Consider the following 19,466-nt stretch of genomic DNA (forward strand, 5'->3'; position numbering starts at 1 on the left):
AAAAATGGTTGCAGCAGTAACCATTGACAGAGAACTTCCAAGCATGCAAGCTGGATTCAGAAACGGATGCAGAACGAGGGTGCAGTGTAGTAAATTACCTGGTACGGCTTTTATACCATAAGTCTTTATAAGCTCTGTTGTAGAATTTGCTGTGGGAACTGAGAAGCTCCTGATTGTTAAAGTTATCCACCTGGGGTATTTCTGTTGAAAGTGGCACAAAGCAGTGTTCTGGGAAGTTCACTCTCTCTCACATGCTTAGAATTCTGATGTTATGACTGGTTAGTTGGCCACTCTGCCAAGCTCAAAAGGAGCCCTCCTAGAGGCAGAAGGAATCTCTGACTGCTGGCTGAAAAAGACGTGCTGCTGAGAAGAACACACTCCTGAGAGGCACGCGCTGCTGAGAAAGAGACACTGAGAGACATGCACTGCTGGGAGAGAGACACCGAGAGACATGCACTGCTGAGAGAGAGACTGAAAAAGACCATTAGATGAGAGACAGTGGGCTGAGAGAGACTGAGCGTGTTCCTGAACTTCAATTGTAGCCTGTTGCCTCCCTAATAAACCCCATAATCTGTGAGTTCTGTGTGGCCACTGCAGTGAACTATTGAACCCAGCAGAGAAATGGTGGGTACTGCAGGAGGAACAGTTGGTGTCAGGGTTGGTGAAAGGGCTGGAGGGAGGCAGCATGTCTGGCCTCTCAGGGATAGGCCTTGGGCTGCTGATGGTGATTCTGTCTTCCTCTTCTGGGGTCAGAGGAGGTCAGAAGATGCAATCTCCCTGCCCCTTTGGGAGGGATATCATTGCTGATGTCAGATGGATCTTGGCTCAAAGCAAAGAATTCCAGAAAGATGTTTACTTGTCTTTTATTGACTATGCCAAAGAATTTGATTGTGTGGATCATAACAAATTGTGGATAATGCTGAGAAGAATGGGAATTCCCGAACACCTAATTGTACTCATGAGGAACCTGTACATAGATCAGGAGGCTGTCATTCAAACAGAACAAGGGGACACTGCATGGTTTAGAATCAAGAAGGGAGTGCATCAGGGTTGTATCCTTTCACCATACTTATTCAGTCTGTATGCTGAGAAAAAAATCTGAGAAGCTGGACTCTAGGAAGAAGAACTTGACATCAGGATTGGAGGGAGGATCAATAACAACCTGCAATATGCTGACAACACAACTTTGCTTGCTGAAAGTGAGGATGACTTGAAGCACTTACTGATGAAGACTGAAGAATACAGTCTGCAGTATGGATTACATCTCAGTATAAAAAAAAAGCAAAAATCCTCAGAACTCGACCTATAAGTAGCTTCGTGATAAATGGAGAAAAGATTGAAGTTGTCAAAGACTTCACATTGCTTGGTTCTACAATCAATGCCAGTGGAGGCAGCAGTCAGGACATCACACGACGTATAGCACGGGGCAAATCAGCTGCAAATGACCTCTTTCAAATGCTGAAGAGTAAAGATGTGTCCTTGAGGACTAAGGTGCACCTGACACAAGCCACGGTATTTTCAATCACCTTATATGCTTGTGACAGCTGGACAATGAATAAGGAAGATCAAAGAAGAGTTGATGCTTTTGAGTTGTGGTGCTGGCAAAGAATGCTAAAAGTACCACAGATTGCTAAAAGAACTAGCAAATCTGTCCTGGAGGAAGTGCAGCCTGAATGCTCCTTGGAAGTGAGAATGGCCACACTTCCTCTCACTTACTTTGGTCATGTTGTCAGAAGGGACCATTCCCTGGAGAAGGATGTCATCCTTCGTAAGGTGGAGGGGTGATGAAAAAGGGGAAGGCCCTCAACGAGACAGATTGACTCAGTGGCTACAGCGATGGAATTATAGCCACGATCGTGGAGCTGGCACAGGACCGGGCAGTGCTTCGTTCTGCTGTCATAGGGTTGGTATGAGTTGGAGACAACTCAACAGCATTTAACAACAACAACAAAGTCAATTCTAAATTTAAATTCAACAAGCTTGTAGGGTGATGGATCAAATATTAGCCATTTAGGAGTGACTAAAAGAAATCCAAGTATGTAACCCAGCTAGTGCATGGCCTTGGTTTCAACCTCATGTTATGAGTAACTGTTTTAAACTTGAATCTCCAGGTGCCTCTACCTGATACTACTTCCTTTGGAATCAAGATGCCTAGTCTTGTTTATCTCAGGTGAATACCTCATGCACTTTAGAAATAGCACTCTAAGACTTATCTGTATATGAAGACTCTTATTCTATAAGACCATCAGAGGCTGGAAATTCTGACTCAGATTCAAATTCCAAATGAGGCCACCATGAGGCACTCCCCCTAGGTGAATTACTGACACATCATTTATGTAAACAACCAGAGCAGTGTTCTCATCAATGGCAATCATACAAATAGAAAAGATTTGTAAGAAACCTATAACTATTGCTGGCAGAAGTTATTAATGATATCATCCTTGCCCCAGATGAAATACAGATCAATCTCAACTCATTAGCACAAGTAGTTATGGACAAATACATTGCTTTAGATTTCCTGTTGGCTAGTAGCCTTGGTAGCATAGTGCCTAAGGCACTTGACTATTAACCAGAGGGCTGGTGGTTCAAACCCACCAGCCACTCCTCGGAAGAAAGGCTGGGCAATCTACTTCTGTAGTGATACTGCCTTGAAACCCGAGGAGGGGTTGCTATGAGTCAGGTCTGACTCCAAGGCACATAACAACAACAACAACAACAACAACAAAAACAGTCTTGATGACATCTGTGCCATGGGTAACACTTATTGTTGTACATAGGTCAATTAAACAGGAAAAGTGGATCAGGCTATACCTTACTTTAAGGATAAAGATACTTGGCTGTCTAAGATTGATTCTCATGGCCTATGGGATTTGTTCTCTTGGCATGGGTTGCCCAGTTGGGGCTCCCAGTGCCAAATCATCTTACATGGACTGTTACTTGTTCTTGTTTTTGATGTGGTAGTCATGATGCTGGTCCACTGCATTCCATCTAGAGTCTGCTCTCTCTCATCAGATGGCCATGGTAAAAAAACAAAAAGGCCAAGAATATCTCAACCTACTGTGACTGAACTGACTAGTGATGACTGAATACCCTCTGAGCTATGAAGATCTGAATGTCTCACCTTCCTGGGATTGGTCTACTCTTACAAGTGAGATGACCAAAAGGAGGGGGACTAAGAGACTGAATATACAGACAACGGCCAGACTATAGTTGATAAATGAATTCTGATATACCACCCCTGAAGCAACCGAATCAGCACCCAGCCCAATCTGGTCTGACTTGGCCCAAGGCTGAAATTCTCCCAATTTTTGCCCCCTATCCTGTCCTGCTTCTGACTCAGGACCAACCAGAGAAACCAAATATGACCTCAATCAATCACATAGGTTATCTGCTTCTATTTAGCTGACCCCAGACCCCCACACCAACACCTCCACCAAGGTGCATCTGAACCTTCCCTTTTCATACTACAGCAGTCCCACTCCCCTGCCATCTCTAAGTCTCTGCCAAACACAGTGATGGGGGTGACCATTGCTGCAGCAGTGCTGGACAAACAGCCCCCTTGTTCTCATGTGTGTGATTTGCATTTATTCCATAAAGTCTGTCCTGTTACTTAATTTCTGAAGAAAAATTTGATCTTGATCATCATATTTTAATAACGACTAAATATATCTTTAAATAACTTTTGGCATTTTTTTAAAAAAATGGAAACATATCAAAACATTCAGACTTGATGTACTGACAATAGTATGCAGAAATGTGATATACACATACATGTTTATGTCTTTCTCTGTCTTTATCTACCCAGGGCTACACTGAGCTACACAAAGCTCTCCCAGAGGGGGCTATGGCTGCAGTGCTGGTATGCTGTTGAGAAGCACTGGCAGGTGGGGAGTTTTGGGGACAGGGGATCCAATAGCCAGACTTATGTAGTGGTTATGGGAGAGCAGAGAAGCTTGCGTGAGAGGGGTGGAGGCACACTGGCCTATGAATGAGTATGGCCTGAGGGCCAGCAGAGGCGGTGTGCCCTGGGTGAAGGTAGGGTTTGCTGAGGGCAAGCTCTATGCTCTGGGGTCAGGTTTGAGAAGCCATAAATGAAGTGGGCTTTCCCAACACACGTCAGAAATGGCTGGCTTAATAAGTAGAAGGGAGAGCTGCTGGCCAGGTAACAGGTGGACTGGATCAAGGAAAAGTTCTAGAGGAGGTGAGAAGACCTAAGAGAATGGACCCCTGGCAAAGCAGATTTATGGAGAAGCCCCTCAGTCCTGCCCAGAGAGAGATTCCATGTGTGTCTTCATAGGGGGTCTCTTACCTCTTCAAACTTGTATGCAATCATGGCAAAGGCCTTGAAGATGGCATCTGTAGGGCCAGTGATGGTCACAATTCTCTCTGGACAGTTTCCCTCTGAGATGTTGATTCTTGCACCACTCTGGAAGGGAGCCAGCAAATCCCCATGACCCAATTCATACACAGAAATACATACATGACCTGGTTCCTCCAGCTAGTCCCCAACAACTGGAGCAAAGAAATCTGCTGGGCACCTGACTGGCAAACCTAGCACTAGTAGCAAAATCCTTATCAGTAATTCCCTTTACTGTGACATTTTAATTAGCACAGGGACCCAGTATTACCTAGGCTCCTATGCTCAATGTAGTGTGCAGTGGGGACTATACAGGAGGGGGGCACACTTGCTCTCTTACTTGTACCCAAGCTAAAGTCACTGCTCCTCCTGTGTGTATTCCCTCCTATCCCTAGGATGTGGGTGGGATCCAGGGCAGGTCTGCATGAGGGTGGGCACACTTACCTCTTCACGCATTTTCTTCACAGTCTCTCCCTTCTGAAATAAATATCAGACACAAAGAAACAGGGTCACTTAGCTTCCATCTGACAGCACACAGGTGTCATGGCTGCATGGTGCCAGGTACTTCCTGCCTGTTGTGCTCCCACCTGCACAAGCCCAGAGAGCCTACCTCTCCAGGCACTGACTAGTGTGAGAAGTGGCAAACACCCTCCTTGGCCCATTCTAACCAGGTCTGACATGGAGTATGACTCTGCCTTGCAAGACAGTTACAGGAAAGGAAACTGAGGCACAAAGAAGGTGGGCTGGGGCATTTGCCCAAGAGCACACAGCAGGCAGAGTGGGGTGGGATTCAGACCAAGGTGATCTGACTTGGCATCTATGCTGAGCCATGGCACCACCCAATCCCACGCATGGCGCACAGATGGTGTCTGCACAATATAAAGTACAGGCAGAGGACTGGCCGTGCTGTCTGGATATTGCAAAGTGCAGGGCACAGGGCAGACAGTGATGTGTGCACACTGTAAAATACAGGGCACAGGGCCAGCAGTGATGTGTTCATACTGGAAAGGGCAGGCATGATGCACAGATGATGTTTGCATGCTGAAAGTGCAGGCATGGAGCAGGCAGTGGTGTGTGCACACTGTAAAGTACAGGCATGAGACTAGTAATGGTGATCCCACCTCTTCTGAAGCAGTATAAGAGGCCTAGGAAAAAGACTGGCCTGATCTAGGCAGCAGGCTATGCTGAATGGGACAGGCAGGAGGGCTCCTTCCCAGCCTCTCACAGAGCACAAGCAGACTGTCTTCTGTGACCAGCTTCAATGCTGTTGAGCTTGAAGATGAGGAAGGGGTCACCTTACAGGGGTCAGAGGACATGACCTGACTGGAAATACTTAGTATTCAGCCAGGCACCTTATCTACTGCAAACCTTGCACTAGGACCACTAGGCACAGCACCATGATGGGTATACCCACTGCTCTCATGCTTCACCTTACAAAGAATACCAAAAGTATGTAGTTCATCCAATAATTACCTTCCCAATGATGCTTCCAACTTCCTATAGGGAAAAACACAGAAAGAATGATGTCACAGAGCAGAAAGAAGAAAGTCTGTGATAGAGACTGAGAATCCTTCTCCTTTCTGGCTCAGAGAGAGAAAGGGAGATTCAGAATCTGCCCAGAGGGAAACACTGGGGGAATCCCCTTCCCACTGAATATTGGGATCCTGGGCCAATCATGAAGGAGCCCTGGCAGCACAGTGGTTACGCACTAGGCTATTAACTGAGAGGTCAGGGGTTGGAACACATCAGCTGCTCTGCAGAAGAAAGATTCGCAGTCTTCTTCCTTCAAGATTACTGCCTTGGAAACCCTATGGGGCGATTCTACTCTGTTTCACAGAGTTTCTATAAGTCAGAATCGACTTGATGACAATGGGTTTTGTTTTCTGGTTTCAGGCTGTTCTTGGTGGCCCCAGGCCATTCATGAAGGCTGCCTCTGTTTCCATTTATACCAAAGCCCAGATGACACTGCCTCTGCAAACCCAATAGGAGAGCAGCCTGGCTGCTTTATAAGTAAACAATCTAGGGGATATATTATTAATGTGCCCAAGGCCTCAGGGAAACCTTGCAGGGAAATGATGAAAAATAAAATCTGGTGACTTCATGATTTAAAGAACAGTAGCACTGTTCTTGCTATCTGACTTACTTCTAAAGGCTAAGATACTAACAGAAAAGCTTCCAGAAGTGGTTGAAGTTTGGCACCCTCAGGCGACTCCTGGATGCTTTTTTCCTATGGAGACTGGCCCCAGTTGCTGCGCATAAAGGAGCCCTGTGCCCCTCATAACAGGCAGGACCAGGCTGGCTACTCAGCTCCAGAAGTGGTACTGTCCAAGTCTGAGCCACTTCCTCAGTGCAGTGTAGTCCTTGGCATTGAACTTCCTAGTAGAAGTACCCCCTCTGCTACGGTTTAGCAGGGAGGGCAGCAGGGACTTTGGAGCCAAGAGGCTGCTCGGTTACCACCCATGAAGGCTGTGTGCCAGGAACTGGGTGGCTGGCCAGGATTTTGTTGCTGCTGCTATAAAGGAAACCATTACTTCACTGTCCAGAGAGCTGGCATGGTATGGATTCCAGTTGTCAACAAGTTCAACTAACTGCCACCACAGCTGGAAGAAGGCTGAGGCTGGTCCTTGTCCCTGGATCATAGAGCCTGACTTTCTGGATGTGAGTACCATCTGCCCTGGGATGGGAAGTCTAGGATGAGCCAATGATGCTGGCATTAGAGCCCTGACCTTGGCAACTCCCATTAGACCTTGCACAGACACTGGACAGAGAAAATCCAGGGAGCTCTGGGGCTCTAAACTGAATTTAGGGGTTATTAAGGTGAACTCATGGGTTTCAATGTAGGGAGACACATATAGAAACAAATATTTTATAAATGTGTGTACACTGTGTGTGTGTGCATGTGAATGTGTACACACACACACAAACATATTCCCTAGTTCTATCTAGGACCCACAATGCTCCACAAGCAATAAGTGCCTCCTTCTACCAGGTTCCTGGCTCCTGAAACAATCCCCTCTGCCATGATGAACAAGGGCTTCTTGAAGATATGGCCAACTCCAGGACTAGGGCAAGACATCCAAGATGAGCCCTAGCAGTGCTTTGAGTCAGAGAATAAGGGATCACTGACAGAAGATGGGAACTTATAGGGACACAGGGCCAGTGAAAAGGGGTCTCCACTGGCCAAGCCAGGGATAATCTAAGTACTGAGATAAATCATCACAGTTATGAGTAATGGGTGGTCATTTTCAGAAGTAGAAGTCAGAGAAAGATGAAGGAAATGATTCCAGATTGAAGAGAACTAGAGGTGAAAACTAATGGACTAAACACCAGGTCTTTTGTCATATGGGTGGGTATTCCTGGAGGGCTGGGAAACAGGAGTTGGGCTGAGGGTCAGCTTGCAGGAGTCTGTCAGCTGAGATGAATGTAGGGTGGTCATGGGGGATGCCCTTCCACATACAGGACACACAGTAAGGTGTTTGGTGACAGGCATGAATTGGCATCTGTCTTGAATATTCACGGGATATGTTATTTGGGCTGTACCTGAAACTGCTCTATAAGCATGAGATTGTTTATTTATTTTTTAATTATGAAAACCAAAGACTGGTTTGCCAGCTATGCCTCCCCACTCGAGGTGTCTCCTCTGATAGGTCCCCCTCTACCTTTACCTTCCCATGCATCAGCAGGCGGATTGTCAGTGTCACATTCAGGCCACCTTCTGAGACTTTGGACTCCATCCTTCTTCCAAAGTGCAGCTGTGAGTGCTGGCTTAAGATGCCAAGGACGTTGTGAGGAAGGATGGATGGGGCCCAGACAGTGTCACCTGGAAAGAGAAGGCACAGCCGCTGTGAACTGAGGACAATCTCAAGGTTATCATGTCTCATATTGACCTATAAGGACATTCTGCTCCTGGGTGGGCATGAGATTGTGCTGTCTGTCAGGCTCACCTTGATCCAGTTTCCCTACTGGATGTCCTCATCTCACTGGCCCCCATCTCAGCAAGTGGCCCATGAGACCCTCAAGTGGAATTTGGGGGCTGTCCTTGACCCTTTCTTACCTCCTACACACATTCTGCCCCACCACACACACTCTGCCACTGCACCCTGAGTGGGAATGCACCCTGCCCTAGTCCCTGCCCCATGGCCTGCTCTTGGCAGTAGCTCTCCCCTGGTCTCCCAGGGGTCAGCCTGTCCTGGCCTTTGTCATGCAAGGGCCAAGGTGGTCTCTGGAAAACCTTTGTATGATCTGACCTGAACCTTCTGAGGTATCCCTATTCACTTAAAAGAAAACCCAATTCTGGCCAGGACCTCCAGGAATTGACTTTTTCCCCTCTCTTTCCAAACTCCTTGCGAGTTTGAAGATCTTATTTTAGGTGAAATTAATTACTTATGTATTTGAGAGATATGAGGGGATGGTTGCCAAAGGAATAAAATTATATGCAGTTTCCTCTACTCTCAAGGAGATCTGGGGTGCAAGCAGTCTGAGCCAGACACATGGGACCAAGCCAGAGAAGGGGGCTGGAGCTCTGTGCATTGTTGGCAGGAGGATGGCCTAGGGTAGAGGTGAATGGCAGGGGAGGACTAGAAGGAAGGACTGAGAGGAATAGGGCCATGGGGGAGGACAGGCAGGCCACTGCCTGTATGTACCCCCCAGCTGTGATCATCCTTGTAATGTGCCACCCAGCCAGCTGCCCTTCACATAACCTGTAAATATAGGGCCCAGTGCACACACAAAAGAGTGTAATTAATTAATGTTTAAAAGTTGGGCAAATGCTTTTTTCCCTTAATCAAAACATTTTTGCTAAGAAAACTTTTAAAAGGAAAACACAAACAAAATATAGAAGCAAACAAATTACCTACGTGATGTATGTGAAGAAACATCTGCAGAGAGCAACCATTGTGATGGGCAGGTGAGTAAAATGTGACAGCTACTGACATGTTTCTGTGTTAGCAAAGATGCTGATGAGGATTCTAAAGAAACCTATTATACCTTGATGTTTTTAAAAAATGTGTTTACAGGTAATTTGGTCAACAAATAACTCAAATGATGAGTTGTAATTAATTTATTCATAATAAACTGATACTGTTTGAACAACTAGGATTTGATTTCTTTTTTTTTTTTTTTGCAAATCTGTTTTCCATTCAACAATTCATACACATTGTTTTATGCCATTGGCTACAATTCCCACAAGGTAAAAACACTCATTCCCCTTCCTCTCTCTGTTTCCCATTTCCGTCCCTCCTTCCTTCCTATCCTTTCCTGCCTTCTGAACTTTGTCCCTGGGCAAACGCTGCCCTTTTGATCTTGATGGTTGAACAATAGGATTTTAACATGAAGGTGCAAACAGAATTTTGAAGATAGTTCTTACAATACTAATGTTATATAGCTTTATTGTTCAAAATGGTAACCTCCAGCCATACAAGGCTAAATAAGCAGCCTTATATGCTGGTGGCTGTTGTCTGGGTGGCACAGATAGAGGACACATCTACCATGACAGGAGTCTCTGCTGGACAGTGCTGCTCACACACCACCTCCACACATTTGATGAGAAGTAGGGCATTCATGAGGTAAGGTCACACAGAAAGAAGAGGAAATGATTCAGTTCAAATGCTTAGTGTGATGACAAGTAAGTACCACTGATTCCCAAACAGATACCAGTCTGTGAGCTCAATCAATGCCTTTTTAAAAACCCGTTTATATGAGCTGGGATTCACAATGGCCACTTGGGGTTCATGTCTCCTTTTTAATTAAGAACATTCCCTCCAGGTCATGGGCAGCAGGGCTCTGTGGCTGTCTATTATGTAATGTCCCTGGTCTTGAGGAGGAAGTGGGTCAGCACTGGGCAGTGCTTCGGGCATCAGGGCTGTCAGCAGGCATCGCATCAGTCATGGGTCACCGCTGCCTTCTTGTTATGCAGTGGAGGGGACTGTTAATGTTGCCTTCTTTGCACTGGTGGGAGATAAGGAGTAGTCCTAGCTAGAAGCTGAGTTAACTGGTAACTCATGCCCTTGATGGAAAAACCCTTCTACTCTGGGCAGGCAGGGACATGAGGTAGGCCTAACCCAGGGTCTCAGGGAGCCCTCATCACCCCCATTTAGACCTCTGAGGGAGACCCAAGCTGATGGCAATACTTCTCTTATAGGGAGTCTCTCTTCTCTTCTCTTTGGTGATGAGATTTAACTTATTTGTAATTCAATTATTCTTACTGTGACAGGACTCTGGAGGGGAGAAGAGAGACACAGTGGTCACCCACTATGAGGACTGAAAGGGCCCAGAGATCAGTGGAACCTAAGTGGTGAGGGGCTCCAGTATGGCTGGCCTCACCTTTCCTGTCTATCTGCATTCAGGGGGTGAAATGAATACTCTTGGTAAAAATACTGGCTTCATGCTGACCCCATTCCCAGGTGTGCAGAAGCCCAGAACAAGGCTATAGCACCTGACTCCTAGATGCCCAGGGCTATCTAGATGTCAAAAAAACAAAACAAAAAAAAAAAACAAACATGGATATTAACGGACACTAGATCCAACATGTGTAGCACCATACTCCCATTGGCCTAAGTACTCGGGCCCAGACCTGGATGCTGCAATGAGCCCCTTCTCTTCCCCATCCTACCTGACTCATCAGTAAATCCTGCCAGCTCAGCCTACAGGGTGGACGCAAACTCTGAGGCCTTCTCACTCACTTGGCTGGCACCTGTCTCTCAGAGTAAAGCAAATGGCCTCACTATGGATAGATTTCCATCTGTTCATTTCCCATCATATGTGTTCTTCAGCAAAGTACCTATAAAAATCTTTTGCCCATTTAAAAAAAAATTAAGTTGCTTTATTATTGAATTTTGAGAGTTCTTTAAATATTTTGGATTCAGCTTATGATTTGCAAATATTTTCTCTAGTCTGTGATTTCTTTTTTTCTCTTGACAGTTGTCTTTCCAAGAATAGCTGTTTGTAACTTTGATGAAATAAAATTTATCAAAAATTCATGTTTTTGGTATGTTGTTGTTGTTGTTAGGTGCTGTCAAGTAGGCTCTGACTCACAGTGACCCTATGTACAACAGAACAAAACACTGTCTGGTCCTGTGCCAGTCTCACAGTCCTTTTTTTTTGGGGGGGGGGATATAATACCTAACAAATCACTATCTAACTCAAGATCCCAAAGATTTTGTCCTGTTTTCTTCCAGAAGTTTTATAGCCTTATATTGTACATTTATGTTTATAATGCATTTTGAGTTAATTTTTGAACATGGTACAAGGTACTGATTGAGATTCATTTTTTTTTTCATATGGAAATCCAATTATTCCAGCATCATTTGTTGAAAAGGCTATGTTTTCTTTAATGAATTGCCTTTGCACCTTTGATGAAAATCAACTGACCATATATGTGTGAATCTATTTCTGGACTCTAGTTGTTTCATTTTATATTATGTATATTGACAGGGAACTTCCAGAGATGCAAGCTGGATTCAGAAGAGGATATGGAACAAGTAATATCATTGCTGATGTCAGATAGATCTTGGCTGAAAGCAAAGAATACCAGAATGATGTTTACTTGTGTTTTATTGACTATGCAAAAGCATTCGACTGTGTGGATCATAACAAACTATGGCTAACATTGAGAAGAATGGGAATTCCAGAACACTTAATTGTGCTCATGAAGAATATATACATAGACCAGGGGGCTGTCATTCAAACAGAACAAGGGGATACTGCATGGTTTAAAATCAGGAAGGGTATGCGTCAGTGTTGTATCTTTTCATCATACTTATTCAATCTGTATGCTGAGCAAATAATCTGAGAAGCTAGACTATATGAAGAAGGACGTGGCATCAGGATTGGAGGAAGACTCATTAAAAACTTGCACTATGCAGTTGACACAACCTTGCTTGCTGAAACTGAAGATAACTTGAAGCACTTACTGATGAAGGTTAAAGACTACAATCTACAGTATGGATTACATCTCAACATAAAGAAAACAAAAATCCTCACAACTGGACCAAAAAGCAGCATCACAATAAATGAAGAAAAAATTGAAGTTGTCAAAGACTTCATGTTATTGAATCCACAATCAACACCCATGGAAGCAACAGTTAAGAAATCAGACATTGTACTTCACTGGGCAAATCTGCTGCAAAAGACCTCTCTAAAGTGCCAAAGAGCAAAGAAATCTCTTTGAAGGTTAAGATGCACCTAACCCAACCATGGTATTTTCAAACACCTCATATGCATGTGAAAGCTGGACAATGAATAAGGAAGATCAAAGAAGAGTCGATGCTTTTGAGTTATGGTATTGGTAAAGAATACCAAAAGTACCATAGACTGCCAGAAGAATTAACAAATCTGTCCTGGATGAAGTGCACCTGGAATGCTTTTTGGAAGGGAGAATGGCCAGACTTCATCTCCTCTACTTTGGCCATGTTGTTAGAAGGGAGCATTCCCTGGAGAAGGATATCATGCTTAGTAAAATGGAGGGTCAGAGAAAAAGGGGAAGACCCTCAAAGAGATGAATTGACATAGTGGCTGCAATGATGGGCTCAGGTATAGCAAGGATTGTGAGTATGGTGCAGGACCAGGCAGTGTTTTGTTCTGTCGTACACTGAGTTGTTATGAATTGGAGCTGACTCAACAGTACCTAACAACAACCAACATGATCTTGTTTCATTGATCCATTTCTATTTGCCGATCTTTATGCCAATATCATAGTGCCTTACTTTAAAGTTGCAGTAATGAAGACCGTGTGGTATTGGCACTTTTCAGCTATTTCAAAGTGTCACATTCATTTGGTGGGGAGATCAAGTATAGTCTGTCTAAACTCACAGAATGCATGAGGGACAGGACTAAGTCCAAAATCCCCAGGTCTTGAAACATCACTGAAATCCCTTCCTAGGAGAAGACTTGGTAGGAAGGGAGAAACGATAACTATACGGAAACATGAAACTACATGGGGAGGAATGAACATGGCCCAGGGTGACCAGAAGATTTCCTATCTGCCATGGGTCACTGACGGCCTGAGATAAGGCACTCCAGAATCCCAGAGATGCATCTACATGGAAGTACAGGCACTGGGCACTCACACTCACACCAGGCCATGCTTTGGCAAGTAAGACATTAGGAGGGAGGTGAAGAAGAAAGTCACAGAGTGTGTGCTGCTACTGTTGATAGCTCTTATGTGGGGTTCACTTCTGATAAGAAAGAGCACTCTTTTCATACAGCTGCAACCTGGCAGCCTTACTCTGAACTTCCCCCTCCTGTATACTTTTGCCTCAAGCTTTTTGTCCCCAGAGATGACACACACCCAAGATTATGTCAGTACAGAGGCAATTGGGCCACAGTGGAGGAAAAGTTAGAAATATTGGCTCACTGTGCCCCCCCCCTTTTCAAATGGCAAAGCTACATAAGTCCACAAAGGTACACTCAAAAAGCAAACATGTAAGGGCTATTTGATGCACAGTTTATAATCATCACAAGTGTAGAAATGGTCCATGATTATAAACTATATTTGTTCAGATATTACCTAAAACACACTGCAGGTTTAATGAAGCTCAGCTAACATAGATGACTCCATGTAAGGCAAAGACATTACAGGCACTACTGAGCGAGGCAGTCACACATGCTGCCAAGTGCTGGTCACTGCTGGGAGAGTTTGCTGGGTGAGAAGAAGCACATGGCAGCCTCAAAGAAGCTGTACTCTAAGAAATGATGACCCTGCTAGAGGAAGCTACTTCAGCAGCATCACATAGCCCTTTCCTGATTCTGCATGGAGACAGGAGAAGGGAACATCCAGAACATCAGAGACCTGGCCATAGCCCACTGCCAGGCACTCCAACCTAGTCCTTCCTCTAGGAACCATAAATACAGATAGCGGATTGAAACTTGCCCTGTAGGTAATCAGTAATTAATAATTTTGTTAATTCAACAAACATTTACTTGGCAATTACTAAGCTCCAGGCACAGTGCTGTGATAGATAAAATAGGCACTTCTCCAGCCAGGGACTGATTATAAACAATCATGGTAACAGTGATGTGTAGGACATAAGGCGCAGGGTCAGGAAGAGTGACACTTAGGACCTGCAGAGCAGGGCTCAGATACAGAGACCCTCTACCCTGTGGAGCTTATGTGGATAGGATAAGATAAGGCAGCAGAGCTTGGGGACCAGAAGGTCCTGATTTCCTCTGAGTATTGCTAGTCTCTGGCCTGGACCTAACCATAGGGCAGCAGTGATACAGGCTTCTGCTTGATAGCAGATCAGCTGGTGTAGCTGAGAGACTGCACCCTTGAGGAGGCCCTGCCTCACCATCATCCTGTTGTGACAGAGTTGGGGTCAAGTCTGGATGCTCAACACAGCCTCTTGGCCTGAGTCAGCAAGTTTGGCAGCCCAGGAAGCAAGCTGTGTTTTAAAGGTCTCCAGATTCTTCTTGAGTGAAGTAGCATTTGGAAACCTCTGGCCTTCATTCCCATCCCAACCCTCACCTACTGGATCCATTAGGAATCCTGGTAAGCTACTAGGAACAGAAATCAGTTGATGACTTAAACAAAGGAATCTGGAGGAGGCCTGTGGACTGGGCAGGAGCCTGCCACTGTCTGCAGTGAGCAGCCTGCTCCTTTTCTGCTCCTTGTCCTCAGCAGAGAGAAGAGGAGGGCAGGGCTCAGAAAAGATCTTTCTTAGATCTTCTACCACACTAGCTGCAAGAGGTCCGGAGAGAGGAGAGCCTTCATTCCAGCTTGACACACATGGTTTTGCAGACTTTGCCCTTGCTGACATAGCTGCAGCAATGTGGGAAGGAAACCCAGGCTTGGGTCCTGAGGGCCAGGCACCAACCTGTTGGAGGAGACTGTACTGTATTACTCATTCATTTATCCATCCAACTCTGTTCTCCTCTGTAGGGGAGAGAGATGCCCAGCAGCTACTGTATGTAAATTTGTGTCTGGAGGGAGATGTAGGCTAGACACAAGAGAATAGGGCCAAAGGTACCCAAAATGGGTAAGCAGAGGCAGTGACTGGGGCATTCAGAGACAGAAGGGCCACCTGGGATATGGAAAAAACAGGAAGAGAGTACTGTGGGTAGCAACCTCATGGAAACCCTGAGGAGAGGGAAAGATGAACCCCATCCAATCATGAGGGAGTCTTGAGAGGTGACAAGTGAGAGCCAACTACTATTTGACTCTATATAGGTGGCTGGTTTTGGTAACATGGAGTGTAAGATAGGCCAGACTATGGGAAGTAGGCAGGGAGGGATGTGAGGAAGTGGAAGCAGCTAACTTAAGTGCCTCCTCTCAGCAGGGAGGGAGTTCTGGTGGCATAGTGCCTAAGGCATTTGACTGCTAACCAGAAAGCTGGTGGTTCAAACCCACCAGCCACTCCTCGGAAGGGAAGTTTGGGCAATTTACTTCCGTAGTGATACTGCCTCAGAAACCCAAGGAAGGTCGCTGAGTTGGATCTGACTCGACGGCAGTGAGATTTTTTTTCTTTTTTCTCAGCAGGGATGGGGAATGGGAGATAGGAGTCAACCCAGGGCGGAGCAGAGGTGGGTATTTTTCTCAATGGCAAAGGCATGAGCCCATTCCCAGGTCTACCTTTAATGACTAATACAGTGCACAAGGGCCTCACTTGGTCATAGCTTTTTAACTGGTCTGGCTCAGCCCACAGATCTGTCCCTGGGAGTGGGTTGGAGTCAGGCTGCAGGAACCTCCCCCTGAGAACACAATCTCACCAAGGAGACACTATTGGCTGTGAGTCTTGAGGACCATGGGGGTGTTTTGTTACCTAGTGTCACTCTAACAAATGGGCTGTTTGAACCAACAGGAGATTATTCTCTTATAGTTTTGGAAGCCAGAAGTTCAAGTTCAAAGTGCCAGACTGTAGGGACTGTCAGAGTCTTCTTAAGTTTGTTTCATATGTAATATACAGGGTTTAATATACAGTCCCTTGACCTTGGGCTTTAGCTCTGCCTCTTGCTCCCAGTCCACTGAAGCTAGAGGCATCTCTTCACTCAGGCAGCTGATGGCTGCTGAGGCTGACAAACCCAAGGTCAGCAAGTGAAAAGGCACAGTCCTGATGTTCCCAAACCACACAGCAGGCTATTAATTCAAGTCTATTGAAAGTCCCAAGATCTGCACAGCATGGCAGGCTGCTGAACAATGACTTGGCTACATGCAGGGTTCAAGCATGCCATAAGCTAGAGACCATTCCAAAGCTGCTGCTTATATACAGGAAGCAGATCACATCCCTAAAGCAGCTACTTAGCCACTTGTGGTAGATCCCACCATGGAGCTGATTGCCAGTCTCATTATGGGGAATAACTACCACAGCTGCCCAGCCACTCAACCAGGCCCAGCCAAGTTGACACACAACCTTAACTACCACATGGGGTATATGCTTCTCTTCTGGACCCAATGTTTACATCTGATGCCACACCATGCACAACAGATGCCACCTTCAATTTCTCTTGACCTCATGTCAGTACTTAGCATCTATTAATAATAACAATACTCAATGGATGAGGGTCTCAGGAAACCAGTGTATTCATGGATAAGTAGATGGACTCTACAATGGTGTAACATCTGTGAAGGCCGATCTAGCAAAAATGTACCAGTAGCCTATGATATTTGGAAGCTTTAAACCAGACATTTTATTTGTAGAAATCAATCTCTCTCTTGCTCTCTCTCTCAAAATAATAATAATAATAATAAAAAGGGCTTAGAGACAATGTTATTTGTATGAGTATCTACTCAAAACAACACCAGCATGCCCACAACAGGAGAGTGATACTCTTGGTGATGGTGTCCCACACCATGGTGCTAACCATCTCTTGAAGCCTTTCTCTAGTTGGGTTCCATCTCAGTGGCTCCTTCTGTTGACTCCTTTATCTCTCCTTTAAACTCTGTGTGGTGTGGTTACAAATATCGTACACATTTTACAGATGAAAGGACTGAAGCTATGAGAGGCTATAGAACTTTCTCAAGGACATATGGTTAATCAATGGTGGAGCTGAGATTAGAACCCAGGGGCCAACTCCAGCATCTGTGTTCTTAAATGTCATGCTTAAAAAAAAGAATAAGAAGATTTGCTCCTGGGAAGATGGAATACACATATTTTCCTTTTCCTCCTGCTAAAAACCCTGTATATTACATATGAAACAAACGTAAGAAGACTCTGACAGAAGACAGATTGGCTAGGGGTCAGGGAACTTGAAGAATGACATAGCTGTGAGTTTTCTGAGAATTTAATATTTTGCCTCCTATATTCCAGGCTTGGAGCTGAAGAAGCCAGCAACCAGAAATGCCCATGGTCACAGACAAAAAAGGGCCTCCCCAAATGCCTGATTTCTCTGGTCACAGGACTAGGAAATGGGCAGCCTGGTATGACGGAAAACTTTTATTAGACAATAACTGCTCTACTCCAACCAAACATCATGAGAAAAACAAACAAACAAACAAACAAACAAACAAAAAACCTGTGACCTTCACTCAGGAAAACAAAGGCCAAGCAGCTAGCCTAGATTGCCATCTTTGCCAGGCTATAATGAAGCACCTCAAATCCTGCACTGGAGTGGTATCAGAGAAGGCTAGGTAGGAAGCAGGGATTTTCATTCCCACCAGGTGGTACTGAGTTCCTCTTCCCCATGATGTGTGTGGAGGACATGTGGGAAGCAGTAAGGAGTCATTCCTATCCCTCCCACTCAAGGAAATATTACTGCCCAGCGGTAATGAGGAACCTCCTTCCCCTGAGTATCAACAGAGGCAGAAGAGGGAACTTGCACTTACAGCAGAAACAAGTACTGTCCACCTATTGCCCCTGCCAGCTAAAACAGAAGGATTAAATAAAATCCAGAATTTCATAATATAATATACAAAACACCCAAGTTTAAATAGAAAATCACTCATAATACCAAGAGCCTAAAATATTTCAAACTGAATGAAAGAAGAAAATCAATGTCAGCACATTGATGTTAGAATTATCTAAGATTTTAAAACTGCTATTATACTATGCTTCAATGATTAATTATGAATACTCTTGAAACAAATGTAAAAATAGGAAGTTTCAGCAAACAAATGGAATTTCTCACCAAGAAAACTGAAGATATAAAAAAGTAAATGGAATTTTAGAATTGAAAAATACAGTAACAAATTAAAAACAAACACAACACTTAATGAATGGATTTAACAGCAGAATGGAGGAAGTAGAGGAAATAATCAAGGAACTGGAAGATAAAGCAACAGAAATGACCTAATCTGAATAGAGAAGTGACTGAGTAAAACTTAACAGAGTTTCAAGGACTTGTGAGTCTGTAACCAAAGATAACATTCATATGGTGAAAGTCCTGAAAGAAGAGGAGAAAGATGGTGAGGCTGAAAAAGTATTAAAGAAATAATGGCTAAAAACTCCCAAAATTTGGCAAGAGAGCTAAATCTACATATTCAAGAAGTTGAGCTAACCTCAAACAGGATAACTCAGAGAAAGCCACACCAACACACATCATAGTCAAATTTCTAAAAACTAAAGACAAAGACAAAGTCTTAAAAGCAGGAAAGAGTAATGATACCTTACCTATGTTGTTGCTATTGTTAGGTGCCATCAAGTTGGTTCTGACTCATAGTAACCGTATATACAACAGAATGAAACACCGCCTTGGTCCTGCACGATCCCTACAATTGTCGCTGTGCTAACATACACCTACAGGGGAAAATAATTTGAACTACAATGAATTCCTCATCAGAATCTATGGAGAATGGAAGGATGAAGCAAAAAATTTTTCAAACACTGAAAGAACTGTCAATCTAAAATCCTATATCCAGCAAAAATATCCCCCAGGAATGATGGAGAAATCAAGAGATTCAAAGATGAAGGAAAACAAAGAGAGTTTGTTGTCAGCAGATTAAGTCTAGAAGAAAAGCTAAAGGAAGTTCTTTAAACTGAAAGGAGATTTAAAACAAAGAAGCTTTGGATCATCAAGAAGGAAGAAGAACATGGTAAGCAAAACTATGAGTTAACACAATAGACTTTCCCTCAGTGAGGGACATATTTTAATGATGTTGTTGTTGTTGTTGTTATGTGCCATCGAGTCAGACCTGACTCATAGTGACCCCTCCTTGGGTTTCCAGGTCAGTATCACTGCG

At 44.5% G+C, this 19,466-nt stretch overlaps 1 protein-coding gene across 1 annotated transcript in view; it reads right to left on the minus strand.

Annotated features, from left to right (window-relative positions):
* The window catches only part of PCBP3 (poly(rC) binding protein 3), a 71,704-nt gene extending 63,523 nt beyond the window's left edge, over positions 1-8,181 (minus strand). Inside the window, exons 1-4 of the mRNA XM_007948686.2 lie at positions 8,023-8,181; positions 5,831-5,854; positions 4,802-4,834; positions 4,310-4,426 (exon numbers count right to left, since the gene is read on the minus strand). Coding sequence (XP_007946877.2) covers positions 4,310-4,426; positions 4,802-4,834; positions 5,831-5,854; positions 8,023-8,091 — 243 coding nt within the window. The 5' untranslated portion in view covers positions 8,092-8,181. The remainder of the gene's footprint in view (positions 1-4,309; positions 4,427-4,801; positions 4,835-5,830; positions 5,855-8,022) is intronic.
* Positions 8,182-19,466: the final 11,285 nt, after the last annotated feature.

Source organism: Orycteropus afer, unplaced genomic scaffold (assembly GCF_000298275.1).
Source record: "Orycteropus afer afer isolate SDZICR_OR568_19922 unplaced genomic scaffold, OryAfe1.0 scaffold00219, whole genome shotgun sequence".
Classification (NCBI taxonomy): domain Eukaryota; kingdom Metazoa; phylum Chordata; class Mammalia; order Tubulidentata; family Orycteropodidae; genus Orycteropus; species Orycteropus afer.